Source organism: Tachysurus vachellii, chromosome 12, assembly GCF_030014155.1.
Source record: "Tachysurus vachellii isolate PV-2020 chromosome 12, HZAU_Pvac_v1, whole genome shotgun sequence".
Classification (NCBI taxonomy): Eukaryota; Metazoa; Chordata; class Actinopteri; order Siluriformes; family Bagridae; genus Tachysurus; species Tachysurus vachellii.
In genome coordinates, this window is record NC_083471.1 from 9318405 (window position 1) to 9340163 (window position 21759).

The 21759-nt window shown below is 38.5% G+C and overlaps 2 protein-coding genes across 3 annotated transcripts; both read left to right on the forward strand.

Moving 5' to 3' along the window:
* Positions 1-463: 463 nt before the first annotated feature.
* Positions 464-11702, forward strand: LOC132854732 (uncharacterized). Of its 2 annotated transcripts, XM_060883316.1 has the most exons (7): positions 464-493; positions 7916-8043; positions 8473-8769; positions 8877-9170; positions 9481-9753; positions 9834-10115; positions 10509-11701. In XM_060883316.1, the coding sequence occupies exons 2-7, from the start codon at positions 7983-7985 to the stop codon at positions 10646-10648; spliced, it is 1347 nt and encodes a 448-aa protein (XP_060739299.1). In that variant the 5' UTR covers positions 464-493; positions 7916-7982; the 3' UTR covers positions 10649-11701. The 2 variants fall into 2 exon arrangements, with proteins under 2 accessions (XP_060739299.1, XP_060739300.1); XM_060883317.1 differs by lacking the exon at positions 464-493 and having other exon boundaries at positions 10509-11702.
* A 3546-nt stretch (positions 11703-15248) lies between these two features.
* LOC132854515 (uncharacterized) lies at positions 15249-21528 on the forward strand. The gene is made up of 6 exons (XM_060882974.1): positions 15249-15297; positions 16125-16258; positions 16530-16826; positions 16926-17219; positions 18056-18210; positions 18907-21528. The coding sequence occupies exons 2-6, from the start codon at positions 16201-16203 to the stop codon at positions 18997-18999; spliced, it is 897 nt and encodes a 298-aa protein (XP_060738957.1). The 5' UTR covers positions 15249-15297; positions 16125-16200; the 3' UTR covers positions 19000-21528.
* The last annotated feature ends 231 nt before the right edge of the window (positions 21529-21759 follow it).

Below are 21759 nucleotides of genomic sequence, written 5' to 3' on the forward strand. Positions count from 1 at the left end.
GGTCTTTACTAAACATTTTATCCTGTCACTTAATCCAGGCTACCATCCACACATGCCTGAGGAAAACAACCATCATAATGATGCCTAAGCAGTTTACTGCAGCATACGTGAATGACGTCCTCGCTGTTGCATTCACCCCCATTGTATTGAAATGCTTTGAGAGGTTTTCAGTCACCTCAAAAGAAGGACAACAATCCTGATGGTACTAAACGTCATAGTGGACCATTGTTGATGTAATAATTGATAGACACTTCACAGCACTTCTGTAAGTCGCTCTGGCTAACAGATTCTGACAAATGCAAGACTGCAAGACAAATATGAAACTGAATAAACTGATTTAATCAATTGTCACACATTACTTTAGAATTAACTGAGTTTTACACCTAGTAGCAGTGTGTGTTCATGAGAAGGGTGGAGTCTGTACAGCCACAGAATAAAATGAAAGTTTCACTATTGTTAGACTGAGAGGGAAAAGGACTGGGATCTTCACAGGGTAAGGTTATTTGGTCTATACCTAATGTTACAAGAGCACATAATACAGAGAGCAGTTAAAGCTCTGGAATATGTTTTATATGTTAATATACATTGTTAATATACAATAACTAAAGTGTCAGTGTAAAATCACAGAAATATCAGACAGAAAATAATAATAAATGCTTAATGTTGATAAAAAAAAAAGTGAAGATAAATATCTGTTTAGAATGAGGCTGCTTTGTGACTTCTTAAAACAAATAGGAATTATTTATCTTTTTGTAAAAGACAGCATTTTATTTAAATACAGACGTATCACTTTTTGTTCCTCCTGCAGTTTTTCCCCAGACTCTGATCTCTGAACTCAGTGTTTATGTTCACATGATGATTTTCACCTGCATTCATTCATTTTCATGACAGATTCTGAATAAACTGGTTGTATGAATCCTGCAGTGACATGCTGTATAAATGCTCTGGATTTATACTGAAATGTCATCTGATCTGCCATTGTGTTGTTTTGTCTCAATTCAGTCACATTTATAAGAATGTGAATAATCAAACATTCTTTTATTACGTCAGGGCCTCTGTAGGCAAAGAGAAACAGACTTTATGAGTAGTGTCTCTCAGCCTTTCATTTTTAACAAAAAATCCAAAATAAGGTTAGAAATGTTAGAAATGTTAGAAATGTCTATCAAGTTAGAAATGTATAAATCTGAGCTACAGAACTCAGACCATTACAATACATTACATTTGGCAGACGCCCTTATCCAGAGCGACGTACATAAGTGCTTAAATCTCTATCATTGAATACATTAATTCTGGTTCACTATTGGTTTTTTCGCGGGGGGCGCCGCCTCACTTCCTGGTTGCGGGCCATGTCGCCAGCCCAAGGTTTGTTCTGTTTTTTCAGTGTCTTGTGACATCGCCCCGCACTTTTTGGTGGGGGGCGTCGCTTCACTTTTGGTTTCCGTGGAGGACGTCGCCCCACTTCCTGTCCGCGGGGGGTGTCGCAGGCCTGTGTTTTTTCCTGTTTTTGGACTTCCCTGTTTTGTGGAGGATTTATTTTTTTTCCCTCCCGCCCTCCCTTTCCTGGACTTTGGGGGTGGATCTGGCCGGTGTGCGTCTGGGGTTGTGCTCGGCCCTTCAGCTCGGCTGTGGACGTCGCTCGGCCCTTCAGCTCGGCTGTGGACGTCGCTCGGCCCTTCAGCTCGGCTGTGGACGTCGCTCGGCCCTTCAGCTCGGCTGTGGACGTCGCTCGGCCCTTCAGCTCGGCTGTGGACGTCGCTCGGCCCTCTCTGGCTGCGCCGCCGTGTGCCTTGCTCCCCCCACAGTTACATACTTAAGATGCCATGAGTTTAAAACATTGTTCAATGAAAGTTTTTTTAAAATTATAAATGTAAAAGATAGGCAAAGAATTGCTAGTTGAAGTGTTTCCTGAATAAATAGATCTTCAACCACCATTTGAAAATAGCTGTCCGAACACCTTGGGGAAGTTCATTCCACCACCTTGGTGCCAGAACAGAGAAGAGTCTTGTAGTATACTTGCCTCTTACCCTGAGAGACGGTGGAACCAGTCGAGCAGTGCTGGTAGATCGGAGGGTGTGGGGTGCAGTGCGAGGAGTGATGAGGGCTTTGAGGTACAGTAAGAGGGAGCTGGTCCATTTTATGCTTTGTAGGCCAGCATCAGTGTTGTGAATCTGATGCATGCAGCTAACATATGCCAGTGGAGGGATCACAGCAGTGGGGTGGTATGCGAGAACTTTGGCAGGTTGGAAACAAGCCGGGAAGCTGCATTTTGGATCATTTGCAGAGGACGGATTGCGTTCATAGGTAGACCTGCCAGCAGTGTGTTGCAGTAATCCACCTCAAACCTCAAACATGTACTACATTTCTAAATTTGTCCATGGTTTAAGTATCTACATGTAAAGGAAATGTTGCATATTATACACTAAAGAAATAAGGCATTGCCTTTTATTAAGACCATTTGAAATGTTATTTATTTGATTATACCATACTTATTCATGACATCATGACAGGTCCCCAGATTCATCACCATATTCTAGTATTGTATAAAGTCAACAGATGTAGTATAATTAAGTTGAACGGAGATGTTAGGCTTAGCAACACTGTCTAATTAGATTCTTACAGCTTTTTAAAAACCTTTTTATTCCATACAGTGGTAGTAGTCTAACATAGAAAAAACATCAAGCACTCTTCCTAGTCTCCAGTCACTGCGTTGAATTCCTTCCTCTTAAAGAATAACAACACTTCCGATCTTCACATTTCATTTTACAGAATGCCAGCACTGTCTGTGATGATTGCCGAATACTCTTTCCTACATCTACCCCAAAATTGCTGTGGTAAATCAAATACTGTACTCTATGCCATCTTTTTTGGAATACAGTGCTTCTGCTACGAATTTTCCTGGTGGTGGCAGAAGAATATAAGCTTTCATGGTGAGCAAATAGTCTGGCTCAGAGCTCTTTGGGTCATTAATGGTATCAGTGGTAAGTGGGTGACTATATATGATGGACGTGGCTTCGTGGAAGAATGTTCTTAATGAAGCATCATCTAATCTGCTTTGAGAAAGGACCCAGCTTAAACACTCCTAATTGTCCTGATCTGCCTTTGCCTAACACCCCCTATGTGACTGGCATTAGGCACATTAAATATGATGTCACATTGTTTTTGGGATAGGAAAGCACTCAGTCTCTCTTCGTCCAATTCGTTAAACAACTTTGTCAGTTTATTCTTTGCCCCCATGAAGCTTGTGCCTTGATCTGACCTGATCTTCCTTACAGCCCCACGTATTGCTAAAAAAGGCTTTTTTTAAAGGCAGTGCTTTTTAAAATCAGTGTTTAGGTCTTCCAGCATTTCTACGTGAATTGCTCTGGAAGAGAGTGACCCAAAACTAGATGTGTCAATACACCGTTAATTGGCAGGATTAATGGATGCTTCAAGTTGAGAGGTGAAAAGGATTTCCTTAAATGCCCTTCTACCCTGAGAACACCATTGTGAAACACTGGGTCAAGCTGGAACAATTGATTATTATTTGGCAGTTTGCCATGAATCAATGTTTTTATTTCTCTTTTGAAGGCATTCTTTTGTGCCAATTTTATAAGCATAGTACCTGCTTTCTTTAAGTCCTCAACATTTATGGGCTTTTGTGACTTGTCTCCTTTTGATAGTCGCTGGATCCGAGCAACAACCTTCATTGCTGTATACCATTTTGAGAACTGACCGAATCTGTCCTGAATCTGTTCTTTTCTAGCTTGGTTTGTAGTACCTGTGTCAATTTCACTTCAGGACCAAGAGCTCTGGAGTTGACTCTGATATGACAATCTCTCTTTACCACAAAGACTTGGGTCCAGTAAACCAATTTGAACTGATCAACTCTGATACATTATGGGCCTCTGGAAGCATGGTCTTGGAGTTTGATCACTATCAACGTAGTGCCCCTGTGCAGGGTCTGATGTTTCTCTGATTTGTCTGACTCTATTGGCCACAGAAACCGGAAACCTTCTGTCATTGTAGACTTTTGACTTGAGTCCGTCGATTTTGAGTTCTAGGTCTTCCTTTTACATACAGTACTGCTGACTGCTGAGGAAACCACTGCAGCTGCAGTGGACCAGCAACACAAGCCTGGGTATTGTCAGAACTTTAGTGGGTGCAACCCTTGCTTTACCAACGACTAGAGAGAGTGTACCTTGTCTTCACACAACAATCGTATGTATGAGCACTAACCGTACTCATGGCTGCTTGCTTCGAAAAATTTATATCAATCGAACTGTCATCGAAAAAGTGAAAAGTCAATTCTCTGGTTCTTACACATTTTTTCAGATGTGATGCATCTTGGAAACTCAAGTCCTTGCAGATACACAATTTTACAGACCTACAACCTCTGTCGACTTTGCAACCTGTGGTGAGCTACTGACAACACTCCAAGCTAGATCTGTCTTTATGGCCTAGGGCTCATCGTCAACTCCTGTGATGACCTGTCGTGGTGCCAGCGCTCTTGAGCAGTCATAACCTATCAACAGTCTGACTTTACAATCCATCAGCCTTGGCATTTCCTGAGCTATACTGTTTAAATGTTTCCACCCTTTTGCAGTTTGAGAGGTAGGAAGTGGAATGAAATCTCTGGTATAAGCAGTTGGCAAGTTGACAAGAGTTTGAGAGGAAAACCCTTTAACTCTAAGTCCACTGAGTCTTTCTCTCTGAATAATGGAATCCTTTCCCATCACTGTGGTAAGCTTCAACTTGACCAGCTCTAAACTTGCCCCTATATCTTCACATACCTCTTTGTATGTGTGGCCAATAAGGCATACATCAAGATTTCTTTTTCAGGAGTTATGTTCAAAGAAATCCACCATCACCTCTGAAAGGGAAGAAGTTATTTATTCTGATTGGATAGCATGAGGGGATGTGTCTGCTGCAGCAAAGGAATGGTCTTCATGAAGTGGTGTTGGATGATGATTCTTGCAAATGCCACAAATAACCTTCCTCTTGCAGTCTCTCAAATTATGTCCTTTCCTTTAACAGCCAAAGCAGAGGTTGTTATAGAATATGAAGCTTTTCTTATCTTCCACTGGCTTATTGGCAAATGTCTGACATTTGTGGATGGAATGACTTTCTCCACAACACAGGCATGGAACTGGGTTTGAGTGTAAGGTTGAGACATTTACTTTTCTAAATTTGTTTGATTCCTTGGAGTTATTTTTAGCAGCACTGTTTGACTTCATCACTGCACAGAATTTATCAGATGCCTTTACATTTGTGATGAACGCACTGGACTTTTGACGCTTTGCATCTCTGGGCCTTTCTTCAGTAGACTTCAAGACATGTTACAGGGTTGCATGCTTCTTCTGCTCCTTATGCCAAAAATCAGCAAAGTCTTTGAATTTATGGTATTCCTCTGTTTCTCCTAACTGTGAGAATTGTGACATGGCGATTCCACTGAGACTTTACCCAATCAGGGAGTTTTTGTTGCATTCTCTGATTCTCTTCACAGTCATTTAACACATGGAGCCCTTTGATGGCATAGCATTGTTTCAAGCTGTCAGAAAATCATTTTGAATGGTTACTTTCCACAGTAGATTTCAAATTTGTACTCCTAAATATTGACAGGGTATACTCTTTTTCCAGCACCATATCCATCCTTCTAATTTCAGTAGAAGGTGCTGTTTGAGATCGAATGTTTTCATACACCTCTTTTACTTGTGCCTTTAGCCCTTTTACTGCATCCATCATTTTACTTGTCTTCATCAGAGCACTCATTCTTTAGTTTGAAACATATATCTCTGATTTGATTTTTCCAGTTTTTATACAGCTTGATCCATTTAATCTCTTTCTGAGAAAACTCTTTTTGCTTGAGCTCCAGCATTTTTTGTGTTAATTTCCTTTCTTGTGAAGACTTTCTTAGTTCTTTCTTAGAAGGGGCAGAAGTAGAACCATTTACTTCTCTTCATCAACTGACATACCCTTTGAGACTTTGACAGAGCAATTTAGAAGAAATATTATAGTAATTGGAAAGGAATTAAGTGTATGAATGATTGACAGTCGCGTGCTTCCTTTTTAAACGCCAATTGGTAGTAGCCGGGATGCGTTACATCTGTGTTATTCCTTTGTTTGGCTACAGACATGTGCAGTTAGCAGTTTTGCAAATTGTTTCTTGTGTGTAACATTCCATGATCTGTTTGTGCCATCCTCGTTTACAGTATAAGCTGTTTCCTTCCCTGGGAAGGTAACATTATGGTGGGGTTTTCTTATTCATGGTCATATTATTAGTGAAAGTCTGTTCAAGGGGATTTTTATGTTTTTCTTCTTTGAAGTGTTTTCTTTTGTGACTGAAGCTCTCTTATTTATTGATTGTTCTTTTTTTTTGCCCTAGTGGCTGGTGTCTCCTATGGGTGGAAGGATTTTCTCTCTCTTTTCAGGTGGTGGTTTCTTTCTATGTGTGTCACGTACACTGTGTGTGCTGGTTTGATGTGAGTGCAGTTGCGCGGATTCTGGTGTAGTTGGCAGGTTTCTATCATAGCACTGAACCACTCACAGCCACATAATTGTTTACTCAAAAAAACGTTAATGCACTTCTTTGATATACTTTGATATACATTTTACCTCAGACTCAAATTACCATTAGAGAAGTCAAAATCACTGGCAGGGCAAGAATGACAATTAAATTGCAAGATGATAATGATAGTTAGTTTGACTACAGTGATATAGTATTCTACATTGGTATAGTAGATTCAAATAAAGAAACTTATAATTGAATAAAACACAGTCTGAAGTTTATACAGTTGCACTCTACTGACCGTAGAGAGTAACATAGTAAAGCAATGCTGCACTCTGAAGTTTTGTTCAAAGATTTTGCAGCACTGTAGTCCAAGCAAGTGAACGCAGCCCGTTCTTGGTAAGATGCAGCAATGTTGCCAGAAGCCAACACTCCCTTCTTCTGCAGATCAGAAAACCAAAGCTCCGCCCACACCAGTGATCTTGTCTTTTCTCTTGGAACTGCTGTCCCTCTTTACTCTGTTTTTGGTGGTACAGTATGTTTTCACTATACAGTAGCTGCACTGATCTAATACAGTAGATAACATCCAGGAATCATACAGATGTCTTTTGGAATTTTATTTTGCTCTCTCTCTCTGTAGTTTCCGAAGACATTACAAAATAAAGACATATAATACTCAAACACATCCCTTAACAAATCCCATTCACCACATCATAACATATCGTTAAAAATAAAGCAAAACACAATACATTACATACATGAAGGCACATAAAAAGACTAACACAAAATACCACAACAAGAATACCACAATGCCTCTTGGAACATATGCAGAGTTTCTACATTTTTCAATAAGACGCTTGTCACAGCTTGTTCACGTCCATATTGCTCTTTGTCCCACAGTTCTACATTCACGCTTTCGTCTCTTCCAGTTTCACGTGAAGCATTACGTTTCATTAAAGGAACATTACATTTTAACCACGTTTTTAAATCTACATGAACTTAGACAACATGTATTCATGTAATCAACAATAGTCATTACAACATGTCTTGAGACATTTACAAAAGTTGTTTACAAAATGGTCTTGTTGTATTTCCTCACAATAATCTGCATGTATGTCTAAATGTATTCTACTCTGATCCAAACGTCTGCACATGGGGTAGAGAGTTGTTTAATTTCAACTTATTCACAGCAGTAAGAATAAGGTTAATACTGTGATCAAGTTCAGCTTTCCTATCACACACTCTAGGCTTTTAAATCTCTCTAAAAAAAATTCAGTGTCAGAGCATCATATTTTCCTTAAATGTGTGAACACAGCACTGACAGGTTCTGGCTAGTTTTTGTTCCACATGAATTGAATTTCTCTTGAATGATGGACAACTGTGTGTGTGTGTGTGTGTGTGTGTGTGTGTGTTACATACCTGTCCCTATAGGAGTACATCAGTTTGCCTTTATTCGCCACCTGTGCAGTGCTGATGGTGGTGTTGTGTCTCCTCAGCCATGCAGTTCTGCAGCCTTCATCACTGTGTCATCTTCTTCCTCATCCTCACATTCCCCTCTGGTAAGAGTCATTATTACACAAAAAGCACTATACACTACACAATAAACACTACACACAATAAACAATAAACAAACACTGCTCACCCTCACTGCACATCCCCGTTACTTCTTCTGTTATAGAAGCTCACAAACTTAACAAAAACACAACTCACACTATGTGTTCACTCCCACTCTTCACTCTTTACTTTCACACCACTCTTCACTTTTCACTCTCTCACTTTCACTGCTTACTCTTACTGGTATCTCACTGATACACCCTCTGTATATTAAAATTATGCATTTGAAATTCTTGCGCACATAAAAGAAATAAACATGAAAACAGTATGTAACAGTATGTATATACAATAAAGTGTCCTGCCACCATTTATACACACACAAAAAATTTTTGCACACTTTTTTCCTAACAAGGACTTTGCTCTCTTTATTTCAGGTCCTGTTCCAGCTTTCAATTCTGTAATGGTGAAACTGAATCAGTCTGCGATTCTTCCCTGTAATCAGAACTGCTCTGATTCACTCCGATGGACTGTGATTGATGAACCATTTCTTAATGTGGCTGAGTGTAATCAGACATCATGCTGGTCAAAGGAGGGGTTTAACATGTCTCATGATCAGTACCTGAAGGGAGATTTGTCTCTCACCATCAATGCAGCTGATTACAGCAACAGGGGTTTGTACACGTGTGAATGTGCTGGAACAGAAATCTGTAGGGTGCGTCTCATCATTGAGAGTAAGTTTACTCACCATTTCTACTGACCAGCCAGGGCTGATAAACATATACTGATTCAGATGAGAAGGTTTTGTATCATTGTGGTTAAGACCGTTCTTCCTCAATAGCTGTGATGTCACCAGTTCATCTAAAGGTTGGTCAATCTCTGGACTTGGATTTGTCTATACCAGATCCAGTGCAGGTGACTTACAAAAGTACAGATTCAGCTGATCCAGATGGTGAAGTGATCTGCACTGTTATTCAACACTCACTAGAGTGTAAAGCTGAATACACACCGAGAACATCACTGAGAGGCACAGTTTTGATCCTGAAGAAAGTAAACCTTGCTGATTGTGGATTGTACCTCATCTGGGACAAGAAAAATAATGAAATCATTCATATTTATACATTATATTTAAAAGGTATGTTTCTTTTTTTTTTTTTTTTTTTTTTTAAGAAATTCAATCCAGTACTCAATGATTGCAGTCAATATCTGTTTTTTATTCAATATTCATCACTAAATAGCATTACCCAGATGACTAGCAAAAAAATACCCTTTTTGGCATAACAATTGTTATTCTTAGTTAATTAACGTTTTAAGATTGAATGTTAGATTTATTCAATTTCTTTAAAATAATTATCTTTGTGCAAAATTGTACTAATTGTTAATGGATGGGATTGATTTGTTTTATATTTTTGTCTTTTTTGAATTGCTTTCTTTCTATCTTCAAGACGTTGTATCGGTGAAGCTTCATAAATCGGCTACTCTCTCCTGCAACTGGAAATGTCCTGTTGCAGCCAAATGGATCAATAAAAAACACGTTACTGTGGCTCAGTGTAATCAGACATTGTGCTGGCCCAGCAATGAATATGTCATGTCTCATGATCAGTACCTGGAGGGGAATCTCTCCCTCACCATCACTACAGTTGATTACAATAAGCGTGGCTGGTACACCTGTCAGTGTGGTGACAGAGACAAATGTCATCGGCATCTCATGATAGAGCGTAAGTGTACTCACTTGTTCTTTTAAACAGGGACTGCTTGGTTTAATAAGATGGGGAAAAAATCTTTTTTTTCTCTTCAGCTGTTAGGGAAGAAGTTCAGCTAAAGCCTGCTGAGAATCTGCTCATGGAGTTGCCCATCCCAGAGAATGTAGAAGTGATTTATAACCAGAATGTGATATATGATCCAACCAGTCAACAGATCTGCATACTGGAAAAAGGCTCACTGGTGTGTAAAACTGAGTACACACAACGGATAAAGCAGGTGCTTAAATTAGAAATGAACCTGACTGATAGTGGAGTTTACATCATCCAGGACATGGAGAGCAATGAAGTCATTCACATATACAATGTGACTGTGAAAGGTGCGTTTACAGTGTGTTTGTGTGTGTTTGTTTGTGTGTGTGTGTGTGTGTGTGTGTGTGTGTGTGTGTGTGTGTGTGTGTGTGTGAGAGAGAGAGAGAGAGAGAGAGAGAGAGAGAGAGAGAGAGAGAGAGAAAGTGCTTAATACTAAAACCATAGTTTCTATAATTACTACAGAAATGATTATGTATAAAAACGAGAGCATTAATATAACCCTCTGATCTGCAGCTGCTCTACAGTCAGATCTGCTGTTATAGAAAATTAATAAACACCTTCTGACCAATTGCAATTCTGTTAGCACCCACTGTAAGGGTTATTCCTTCATGTCACAACATATTTGACAAATGGTAAAATATGGTCATTGCTTGAATATGCCACTTTTATGTATTTTTCAGAAGACCAGCCACGACCGGATCTCGAGAATCGATTTTCATATTCAAGTTTGTTTCTTGGAATTTTCATTGGATTAATCATAGCTGCATTTGTATTTTTGGTATTTATTTTTTGGAAGGTTAACAACTTCAGAGTGGGTTAACCTGTAGCTCACTAAGGAACTCTAAAAGTGACAGTGAACCTAGAGAGTCCTCTTGAGTAATCAGATTCTCTTTGTAATTATGACTGAATCTGCATGTGCAGAAACCACATAGCAGTGATCATCCAGATAGTTGGTGGGGTAAATGGAGAACATTTTATTATGGGTCAATATAAATAATTGTTTTTGGGTTTTTGGGGGTTTTGGTTCTGTTTCCTTTTTTTTGTTTTCTATTGCCCCGACTAATCCCTACGTACATATAAACAGTAGATCCTGTTAAAGAATAAATTAATCACTCACTCTCTCATTTTCTCCCGCTTATCCGAACTACCTCGGGTCACGGGGAGCCTGTGCCTATCTCAGGCGTCATCGGGCATCAAGGCAGGATTCACCCTGGACGGAGTGCCAACCCATCGCAGGGCACACACACACTCATTCACTCACGCAATCACACACTATAAAAGAAAATCTATACTGTGTCTACACTGTTCTGAATTACAGCTTCTCACAGTTCCAATACAGTGTTACCTTAGACACATTACCTTAGACCACATTACCTTTAATACAACATTACCTAGACAATATACTCACTCTCACTCACTCACTCATTTTCTACCGCTTATCCGACCTAGACAATATATTAAAGCCTAAATAATGACAATAATTGACTTAAGAGAATTAAAAAATATACAGATTGTATATATTCATGTATTTAATGTATTCATGTCAATTGTTTTTTTTTTTTAACGAAACAACAACACAGTTAAAACCTTCGAGTAAACACACAGATTTCTTTGGCACAAGAGAATCTGCAGCTGAACACATTTTAGTAAACAGGTATTTAATCAGTTAACCGCCAAAAAAATCATGTTAGATCCACACATAAAGATAACAATTCAAACTCACAAAAAGCATCTGAGCATGTGTTTTAACAGAATCAAGCAAAAGATCTCTTACAGTATTACATTTCTAAACAATTCCTGCCATCTCCAGTGTTCCTATGCTGCCTTGGAGAGAACAAATCATTTAAAATTTATTCTTATTACTATAATGTGTTTTGTTTTATTGTTGTTATTAAACTTTTACTAATTCAATTAAATTCAATTTTTTCACACCTTCAAGTGTAAATACATTTTTGCTGGTACTAAACCTTCTGTGAAGATGTGAGTTGTGTTTGTATTTCCTCTTCCACATCTGTACACTGGAATGAATCACAATCTAATCTACATCCACACCCAGGATTCTGTAAAGCTTCTTTATGCAAATGTTTATTGTTAAAACTGCTGTACAAATGGATCTGAACTGAATCATGACTCTAATCATGTAATTATGTAAAATTGTGGTTCAGTTTTTGTCGTGGAAGGAATGAGTGGTCCATGAGGAGGGAGCAGGGAGCAAGTGATCGTCTACACCTAATATGCAGCTGATTATTTATCTGTGTTCACAGCCTGCAATAATACACAATAATGCAATAAAACTGCAATAACACACTTTAATTCAGTGCAGTAAACATTTATTCTCAACATGACGTCATTTGAAGATCAAATCAGACACTTCAAACTTTTCCTCTGTTGTTAAATAACCTGAAACATGTTGGATCCCGCCCAATTGGGCTCCTTTTGGTCACGTCCGACCGGAAAAAAATGCATTGGGCGGGTCTTTAAAATTTAGGCTGGTTTTTGATGCAACAGGCGGGTTTTTATTTTTGACTATAAACAGTATTCTTTATTATTTTTTAATGAAAACTAACTATAAAATAAATTATATAATGTAGGATGACGTTTAAATTAGGTATGGTTCAGGTTAGCCAATAAGGTTCAGGTTTAAAGTTCAAACTTCAAGCTTGATTGGCGGGTTGTTGTAGGCTAATTCGTTATATCGTCAAAACTGCATTATCATGATCAGTGATCATCATTCATCATCATCATCATCATCATCATCATGCCAAAGTGGGGTAAATATAAAAAGTCCTACAGAAAGGAATGGGAGAGCGACCCGTCTTTAAAAACATGGATTACACCTGTGGTAGGCAATGATACAAAGGCATTTTGTAAATACTGCAAATCAGAAATCAGAGCACAGTTAAATGATTTGAAAGAGCATGCTAATACAAAAAAACACAAATCGCGCTGTGCACCAAGTATAAAAACTTTTACTGTGTCAGCGGGAGCAGCAGGGCAGTGTCCGATCAAAGATGACCAAAAGCGCCGTGAAATTAGAATCGCTGCCTACATTGCTTGTCACAGTTCAATAAATGCGGTGGACATTTTGACAGATGAGATAGGAACATTCCAAATGCAACGGACAAAGTGTACAGCCATTATCAAATCTGTCCTTGCACCACACTTCAGAGAAGAACTTGTGGAGGATATTGGGGAGTCTCCATATTCCCTGTATCTCGATGAAAGCACTGACATATCCGTGAACAAACTTCTTTGCATTTGTGTGAAATACCACACAAAAAAACACAGCAAGTTTGTAAGTACATATCTTGGAGCTGACAGATGCTGATGCTAAAGCCATATCAGACACTGTTGTCGCTTTTCTATCAAAGAACGGTCTCCAGATTAAAAACATGATGGGCATTGCCACAGATGGTGCCAGCGTAATGGTTGGAAAAAAACACTCGGTTTTCACCCTACTTAAACAAATACAGCCAAACCTGCAGCTTATTCGCTGTGTTTGCCATTCACTTGACATTGTTGCAAATAAAGCAATGCAGCTTCTTCCAAGCAACATAGAATACATGGTTAGAGAAACCAACAACTGGTTCGCACATTCAGCAAAGCGGCAGTGTGAGTACAAGAACATATAGGAGACTATCAATAACGGGGGCTGCCCCTTGAAATTAATTAATCCAAGCTGTACCCGTTGGCTTGTGATGGCTGACTGCATTAACCGCATTGTGGATCAAAAAGATGCCCTCACACTGCACTTTAACATGGCTTCAAGCACAGAACACTGCTATACTGCTCGGCTTTTAAAGGAAATGTACAATGACAAAACTAATCTCCTTTACATGTACTTTCTTCAGCCTGTTCTGATGGAAATCAAAGCTATAAATAAATGCTTTCAATTAGAAACAGGAAACTCTCTCGGTGTGTTTAGAGACTTGGAAAGGCTGTACATGACAACTGTGAGACGCATTCTTAAATAGAGCATCTTGTGTAATCACAAGCAGCTCCGTGAACTTGACCTCACACAGTCTGGCATATTCCTATCCCCTCTGGATGCAGACCTGGGTACCACATTTATGGACAAACTGGAGGAAAGTAGGCTAGCCTCAGACATGAAGGAGAGAATTTCTTCACGTTGTATGGATTTTCTAAAAGAACTTTAAAGCAGTACCAATTGTGTTTACCTGCTTCAATGGAAATCCTGAGCAAACTGGAGCTCTTCTGCCCGAAACCTGTTATGTCCAATATAAATAGGCCTGGAGTAAAGGACTTGCCAGCTGATCTTTTCTCGTGCCCCATTGGTACATTAGAAACACAGTGGAGGAATGTGGCAACCGCAAACTTCTCTGATGATCAGGAAATTGACAAGTTTTGGCTCAAAGTCGAAGCATTTAAAGATGCAGGGGGGCACAAGTGTTTCCAGGAATTGGCACAAGGTGCCATAAGACTTCTTGTTCTGCCTGTTTCCAATGCCCATGTTGAGCGGGCATTTTCCCTCATCTCGCTTTTAAAAGATGACACTAGGAATCGCATGGGACTACCTTTACTCTCCAGCATCATGGATGTGCCTGGTCAGAAATGGGTTCACCTCGGCAACATTCAAACCTCCCAGGCAGTTGCTGGAGAGATTTGGCTCAACGATCTATTAATCAAACTGGTTGTGACTGTACAAAGTTGGTCCTATTATTAAATAGTTCTAGAATTGTTCTAAAGACGTTTTCATCAGTTCTGCGGGGATTATCTACGTTAACTTCATATTAAAAGGTAAGCGTGTTTATGCTATTAGCCTACAGTTTTATTTTGATGTACAATTCTGAAGTTTGATCATTTCTGAAACGTAATAGCTGATATAGTGTCTAGTGACGATTCAGTGTATCATTCAGTCATTATTTTATTTAAAATTAAAAGAAGGAAAAAACGAGAATTCATGTTGATTCGCCCCAGTGGTCTATAAGTTAAATAATAATAATAATTTTAATAATAATAATAATATAAAAAAATTAATTAGTTGGTAATTAAGCACAAATTTGTAAGTAGCCTACTAATACAAAAAGAAAAGTATAATGAAATGATTTGAGAATTGGCCTATTAGAAAAGAACTGTAGTTCTGACAATAGTAGCACAAGAACAATAAAAAACGTTGTCCCCTTCTGAGGTTTCCGATGTAGACCTTGTGTTTTATTAAAATTATCATTTATATTTAAAAAAAAAAAAAAAGATGCACTGGATATACTTGGGGCGAGCCTGGTGCTCTCCAATGTGCGATTTGTTAGTCTGGTTGTTTAATAAGAAAAAAAATTGTGTGTTTTATTCTATAACAGTTTTAATAACAGTATGTATTTTGGGCTGTTATTTTTTTTAAATGGGCGGGTTTTAAGCTGTATTTGGGCTGGAAATCTTTAGTCCAATCTGGCAACACTGGTTCCAGCGCGAGAGCAAAGCGGAAAGAAACGTTAGGAATGTGAAGTTTACACGGTGAGTTTATTACACATATTACAATGATATAGAAAAAGAGACTGCAGCTTAAAGAAGTGAGCTGTGTTTCACGTGTTAATACGTTGTAGTGAACTCGTAGTGTGGTGTGAAAATATGCGATGAAGACGATGAGGTTTAAAATGGCGGCTCAGAATATACAGTACTGTAAACAACACAAATTCATTCATTCATTCGTGTTTGTGTGTTTATATCGTTCACACGATTTAATTACAGCCTGTTTTGAGAAACAGCTCTGAAAATGTCCATGAAAATAATGAGTCTTGTTCTGACACTGAAATGATCAGTGAGTCAAACAGAGTGAACATGAGCATGGAGTTAACATCTCCACATCAGCTGGGATACAATGATATGGGGAAATATTTCATATGGGAGGAAAAACCTTTAATTCACTGAGTTAGTAATCATCATACATGATGTTTAATTAATCTCTGCAATGCACATGTAGTAAATCTGACCTAATATTTTTATTCCTTATACATTTGAGCTCTTATTGCAGAGATACATTTAACTTTTTAATTAATATAAAATGCAAATGGTTAAAATTATATCTAATTATTTTGATTTGTTTAGCTTTGCTTATTGCTGATTTCATAGACTATGAATTAAAATGTAATTCTATAAATTGTAAGTACTCTGTACTTAGAACATTAACATTAAATGTTAGTTTTTGATGGAAATGTTATGCACTTCATGTGTGTTCATATTTGTGACCACATATTACTAACGTTGTGTCAGAATGCTGTGGTATACAGTAATGCAGTGTGGAGTTGATTTACATTCTGCTCCTCTGTTCCAGTCTCCATCAGAACCGTCCTGTTCCTTCTCCTTCATTACAGCATCCCTCTGCTGGTTTACTCCACTCAGTGTTGTGTCTCCTCCACCATGAGACATTCCTGCTGCATTCATTACAGTGTCCTGTTCCTCCTGACATTCACCACTGGTATGATGTGTATTTTTGATTATTCAGCTACAAGTGTATTAGTGAGATCAGACGTTGATGTTAAGCTTTAATAAAGCCTTACTTTTCCATACTCTAAAACTAGTATTAAATCTAGTTTAATAACCAATAACTATATGAGTTTTTTTAACCTCCTAATAATAAAATATATTTTAGTCATTTATTTGTTTTCTGCTGTAGTTCTTCTGTTGTGTTAGCTCAGGAGTTTGATCTCTCCGAATAAGACTGATGAAGGTGTTTATGTCTCTTTCAGCAAATACACTGGCCTCCAATTCTGTAACAGCAAAACTACATCAGTCTGCTACACTATCATGCAATTACAAATGTCCTGGTGTTGTCACATGGACCATGTTCCATAATCCAGGCAATATACTGGCACAGTGTAATAAGACAAAGTGCTGGTCAGAGAAGGGATATGAAGTGTCTCATGATCAGTACCTGAAGGGACAGCTTTTTCTCACTATCACTGCAGTAGACTACAGTAATCGTGCCTTATACACATGTGTGTGTGATGGTGTAGATGCATGTGATGTGCGTCTCATCATTGAAAGTAAGTTCTCCTGACTGTCAACCATTCAGAGTTTTAGTTCCATTTAGTTTTTGTATATTTACTTGCAGTTTAATTTCCTTCTTTTATTCTGTATTTCAGCTTTGACATCTTTAGTTCAGTTAAACCCTGGTGAGGCTCTAGTGATGGTTTTGCCCATACCAGAGCCAGTGGAGGTGATGTATAAAGCCAGAGAGTCAGCTGATTTATACGGTGCTCAGATCTGTACAGTGACTCAACGCTCACTACACTGTCAACCTGAATACACACACAGAGCATCACTCAGTTACCCAAACATTATACTGAGAGACGTGAACATGACTGATAGTGGTACTTACTCCATCCGGGACAGGAAGAACGAGGAAGTCATTCATATATACACACTCATTGTGAACGGTACGTCTACCAGCTTATACACTACACTAAATTCAATGAAACTGCCTTAGGCTACATTGTGTTAGTGTGACTTAACACTGATTTAACACTGCAGTTAGTAGTGGAAACCTCACCTGTAGAAAATTAACAGTTCGTCCAATAGGCTGCTGGTGTGTGTCCAAACTGTCCAAATAAAAATTATCTCATACACATTTCACTGTTAGAGCTTTACTTGACATTCACCATTATTAATTAAATTGTTTCTTATGATACTATGGAAAAGACAACATGGATATGAACGTTATTTATAACCAGGAGCCCTCAGCGGCTCTAGATTCTCATTCCTCTTATAATATTGTTATAGTTAAAGGCAGGGTCTCTGTTGTTTGTGGAGTGCTTCAGAAAACTGCATTGGGACGGCAAACTAAACAAAAACAAGACTAACGTGCAGCCAATGAGCAGAAAGGGGCGGGTCTTGTCAATATGGGCGGAGAGTGCATGTGTGACATTAGCAGAAAGCCGTTTTAACATTGACATAGAGGATAAAAACAAAGAAAGAAAGTGAAGAAAGTCTTACAATAAGGCAAGAAGTAGGACCCGTGTAAATATAGGATCAGCTTTCCAGCGCTGGAGAGAACTGAAGGAGTATGAATTTGGCCGCATATTCACAGATTTGAATTTCCCGTCAATAACTCCTTAGCTAAATGCTGTTACTATGTCAATGTCGACATTGGCTTTCAAACAACGAAGACCCTACCTTTAATGTATGAGATATAGAGCTGTAAAGTTAGTTGTACACCATCTCAGACAGATAATTCACCAATAAGCAAAACACATTTTGTGTGTGTGTGTTACAGTGGTCCAGCCAGAATCAGTAAGGAAGTGTTACTTGGAGATTGGAGTGACTGTGGGGCTGTTCATGTTAGTGATCATAGTTACTGTTGGTGTGTTTGTGATGAAGAATCAGCATAAAAAGTCTCATAACCGGGAAAAAACAGACCCTGAGGAAACTGTAAGTATTAAAGATGTGCAGCACCTGTGTGTGTGTGTGTGTGTGTGTGTGTGTGTGTGTGTGTGTGTGTGTGTGTGTGTGTTTGTGTTTCTACCCCCTCTTTCACCGCCACAAGTCGGATATTGGGATTTGCAGCATTTATCTTTGATTCCACTGTGTCTTTTTTTTACATGATGCAGGGTTGTCTGCATGTTGTCAAATTTGTTTCTAATTTGATGAACATCCTTTTCTTGAACTTCCAGTCTGTCCGCAATCAATGCAATTTCTTCCTTTAACCATTCCCTGACAAAGCTAAGGTGTAGCTTTAGCTTGCTAGCAACAATGACACAAAGTTCCTTCTCAGGAACAGAGTTAGGATCTTTGACTCTAGCTTTTTCTCTTGGGAAGCCAGTGTCATTTGAGATTTTGCCATCTTACTTAATAGTTTTGTAGAAAAACAGCCAGAAACTAACCAAATATTGATAGTTTTACTGAGAATTAATAAATTAAGCATACCCTGTTAGTAATCAAACTACACCACCTCTGCAATTGGGGGTTCCAGGAACCTCTTTGTTTTATGTGTATAATTTTCCAATGCTGGAAACACTATCTTCCCTCACAATAGAGAGGAGAGAGAACCATGGGGCACTATGGGTGTTCAACTCTAAGGTGTTTGTGTGACAAAGGAACTAACATGCTTTCCATTTTTATTTTCAGAACGACTTGGGGAAATCCGAGCTGACAAAGACAGATAGCAATGCTGTGCATTGCCAGCCTTCTGAGTTTTGCCTCAGCTCCTCTGCGGCCTGATCTGGTCTCCCGTACAGTCAATGTGTCTTGGACGGCTTGGACTATTCGCTGTCTGAACACTAGGGGGACGTACTGGCAGGCTTTGTCTGTCTTGTGCCATGTGCTTTTGTTGATGTTCTACTGTATGTTCACATGTCTGCCCAGCCCTATCCTTAATGCAGTCCCCCCTCTGCACACCTGTTCCTTGTAGCTCAATGATTGTCCTCCTTATATACACCGGTTGTCTTGGACTTGTGGTTTCTCGAGTCCTTTTGTTTTTGTGTGATTTTGTTTGTTGTTGTATCTCCTGGTTTCTGTTTTGTTTTCTGTTATTTTAGTTGCCTTCTGTTTGTAGTTTGTTATTGTTCTTAAGAAACACGCTTTTTGTGTTATTTCTGCATCTGGGTCTAGATTTCACCCTGTTAAGATACCTGTATCTTTAAAGTCTGTTACCTAACGATTTTTGGAGCACTATTCTGGAGCTTTCTGAATTTGTAGGTCCATGGGACCTCTCTCCGCATCTTCTCCTGTGAGGACGTCGCCAACCCTTTTTTCCTCTGTGCCCGGTGACATTACTCTGAACCTGTACCTGTAGGCGACACAGCTTCACTTCCTGTTTTCCCATGGAGGATACCACCACCCACAGAAATGGCCACAGGCTGCACATTCCAGAAAACAGCACGATCTAACTGCTCTGGTATGTTTTCTGATTATTGTTGCTGTGAACTGGTGGTATTCATGTGCCATAAACACTTTAATCATATATCTCAGTATTAATTGTGAAAAGCCTGATTAAGAGTTAATACACACCAAGTCATAAAGTTCCTTTATATTTCACTTCACTCATTACCTTGTGCAGTTATTCAGCTGATGGTGTTTCCAGATAAAAAAGTGAAGCCATTTAATCAGCCTGAGTTTAATTCACTTTAATGTGTAGCTATATATCCAGTCAAACTGTAACATGTACACAATGTGAAAAAGCATGACTTATTGTAGAATTGTGAGGAATATACTATTCAATTTTGTAAAGCCATAATCTGATAGTAAAATATAAAATTGTATAAATGTCTTTTCTGTAACTGGCTTGGTTTTCCCAGCTTAACTAAAAATACTCTGCTTCCCTGCATATCTTACATTAAAGCTAACCACGTGCCATGGGTGGTGGCACTGCACTGTTTTTTTTTTTTTTTTTTTTTTTTTATCTCTAAACTCCAAGCCATTTAAACTGTAATGTATACCACTGAGCTAAATTCTCATATCTTCTATGACTCAGAACTGCTCCAGCACAGCCAAATACTAATGATTAACTGTGTTATTATAAAGTATGTGTTGAAGACTTTTTGGAAACTTCATCAGCTGCATCTCCTTCTTACTCTGCTCCTCCCTTGAGTGTTTCTCCTTCTGCACACCTGAAACCACACTCATACTCAATGATGCCAGTAAAGCTCAGTATCTCTGTCCTACCCCTGGTTAAGCATGCAATGACCTTGTACCTTTCAACAGATGGTCCACTTTCTCTGCAGCTCCTTCAGAAACATCACCTACAGAGCCTTCCTCTTCTTCCGAGGAAGACTCCCAAAGTACCTGATAACAGGAATAAACGGGACTGATATTCACACTGGAGTGTAGCAGCAGATATCTGCTTTCATTGACTTTATTTTTATATATATTTGTGTCTATTTTTACTATGCGTTGCTGACAGTACCTGCTTTTTTAAGTTTTAAATGTTTTACACACTGAGAGTGCACTAAACCTTTCTGAGTTACTGGGGTCTGCATGCTAAGACGGTCTCCTTCACCTTTAACTGAATCTCATGATAGAGTTTTTATTTTTATATATATGTGTGTGTGTGTATATGCGTGTGTGTGTGTGTGTGTGTGTGTGTGTGTGTATATATATATATATATATATATGTATATGTATGCAGATCATCGGAAAATAGTTCCTTTATTCTTCACCCATCATTAACTTGTGAGTTATTCAGCTGATATTCAAGTGTTTACTGATAAAAGGTGAAGACATTTAAACAGCCTGAGACCTGCACAGTTTTATTCACTTTATTTAATGTGTAGTTATGTGTCCAGTCACACTGTGTGTAACAACACAACTTTTAAAAGTTTCCAAGCATGACGTATTGTGTGATTACAGAATGTATGAGGATAATGTTCAGTTTTGTACACTTCAGGATTGGAGAGAGTTACAGTACAAGCCATAAAAAACATAAGCAATTCAGGCTGTAATATGATAGTGACTAAATATCTGACAAAATATCTGCAATGCAGCTGCATCATCATCATCAAAATAGAGATGTACACACAACATTAACAAATTTCTCTACATGCTTGAAAAGAGATGAATAGAAAAGCGCACATGTGCGCGCACACACACACACATATATTCTCCCTTACCTCAAGTTGTTGTATACTGTCTTCTGTGTTTCTGTTTTTTTGTTTTCTTATTGCCTAATACCTATGTACATATAATTGATGTACCCTTTGAAAGAATACAATTAATAAAAGAAAATCTACTGTGTCTATACTGTTCTGAATCACAGTTTCTTACAGTTCCCATACATTAAAATGCTAATGTTTACCACACAATAATGGACTTAAGAGAATTAAAAATATCCAGATTGTATGTATTCATGTATTTAATGTATTCATGTCAATTGTTTTAAATAAAATGACAACACAATCACAACCTTAGAGTAAACACACTGAGTTTTTTGGCACAAGAGAATCTGCAGCTGAACACATTTTAGTAAACAGGTAACAGTAAACA

Coding starts and splice junctions, on each gene's coding strand:
- LOC132854732 (XM_060883316.1), top strand. CDS start 7,983: ATGCAGTTCTGCAGCCTTCATCACTGTGTCATCTTCTTCCTCATCCTC. Junction 8,044..8,472: donor CATCCTCACATTCCCCTCTG/GTAAGAGTCATT, acceptor TCTTTATTTCAG/GTCCTGTTCCAGCTTTCAAT. Junction 9,171..9,480: donor TTATACATTATATTTAAAAG/GTATGTTTCTTT, acceptor TCTATCTTCAAG/ACGTTGTATCGGTGAAGCTT.
- LOC132854515 (XM_060882974.1), top strand. CDS start 16,201: ATGAGACATTCCTGCTGCATTCATTACAGTGTCCTGTTCCTCCTGACA. Junction 16,259..16,529: donor CCTCCTGACATTCACCACTG/GTATGATGTGTA, acceptor TGTCTCTTTCAG/CAAATACACTGGCCTCCAAT. Junction 18,211..18,906: donor AAACAGACCCTGAGGAAACT/GTAAGTATTAAA, acceptor TTTTATTTTCAG/AACGACTTGGGGAAATCCGA.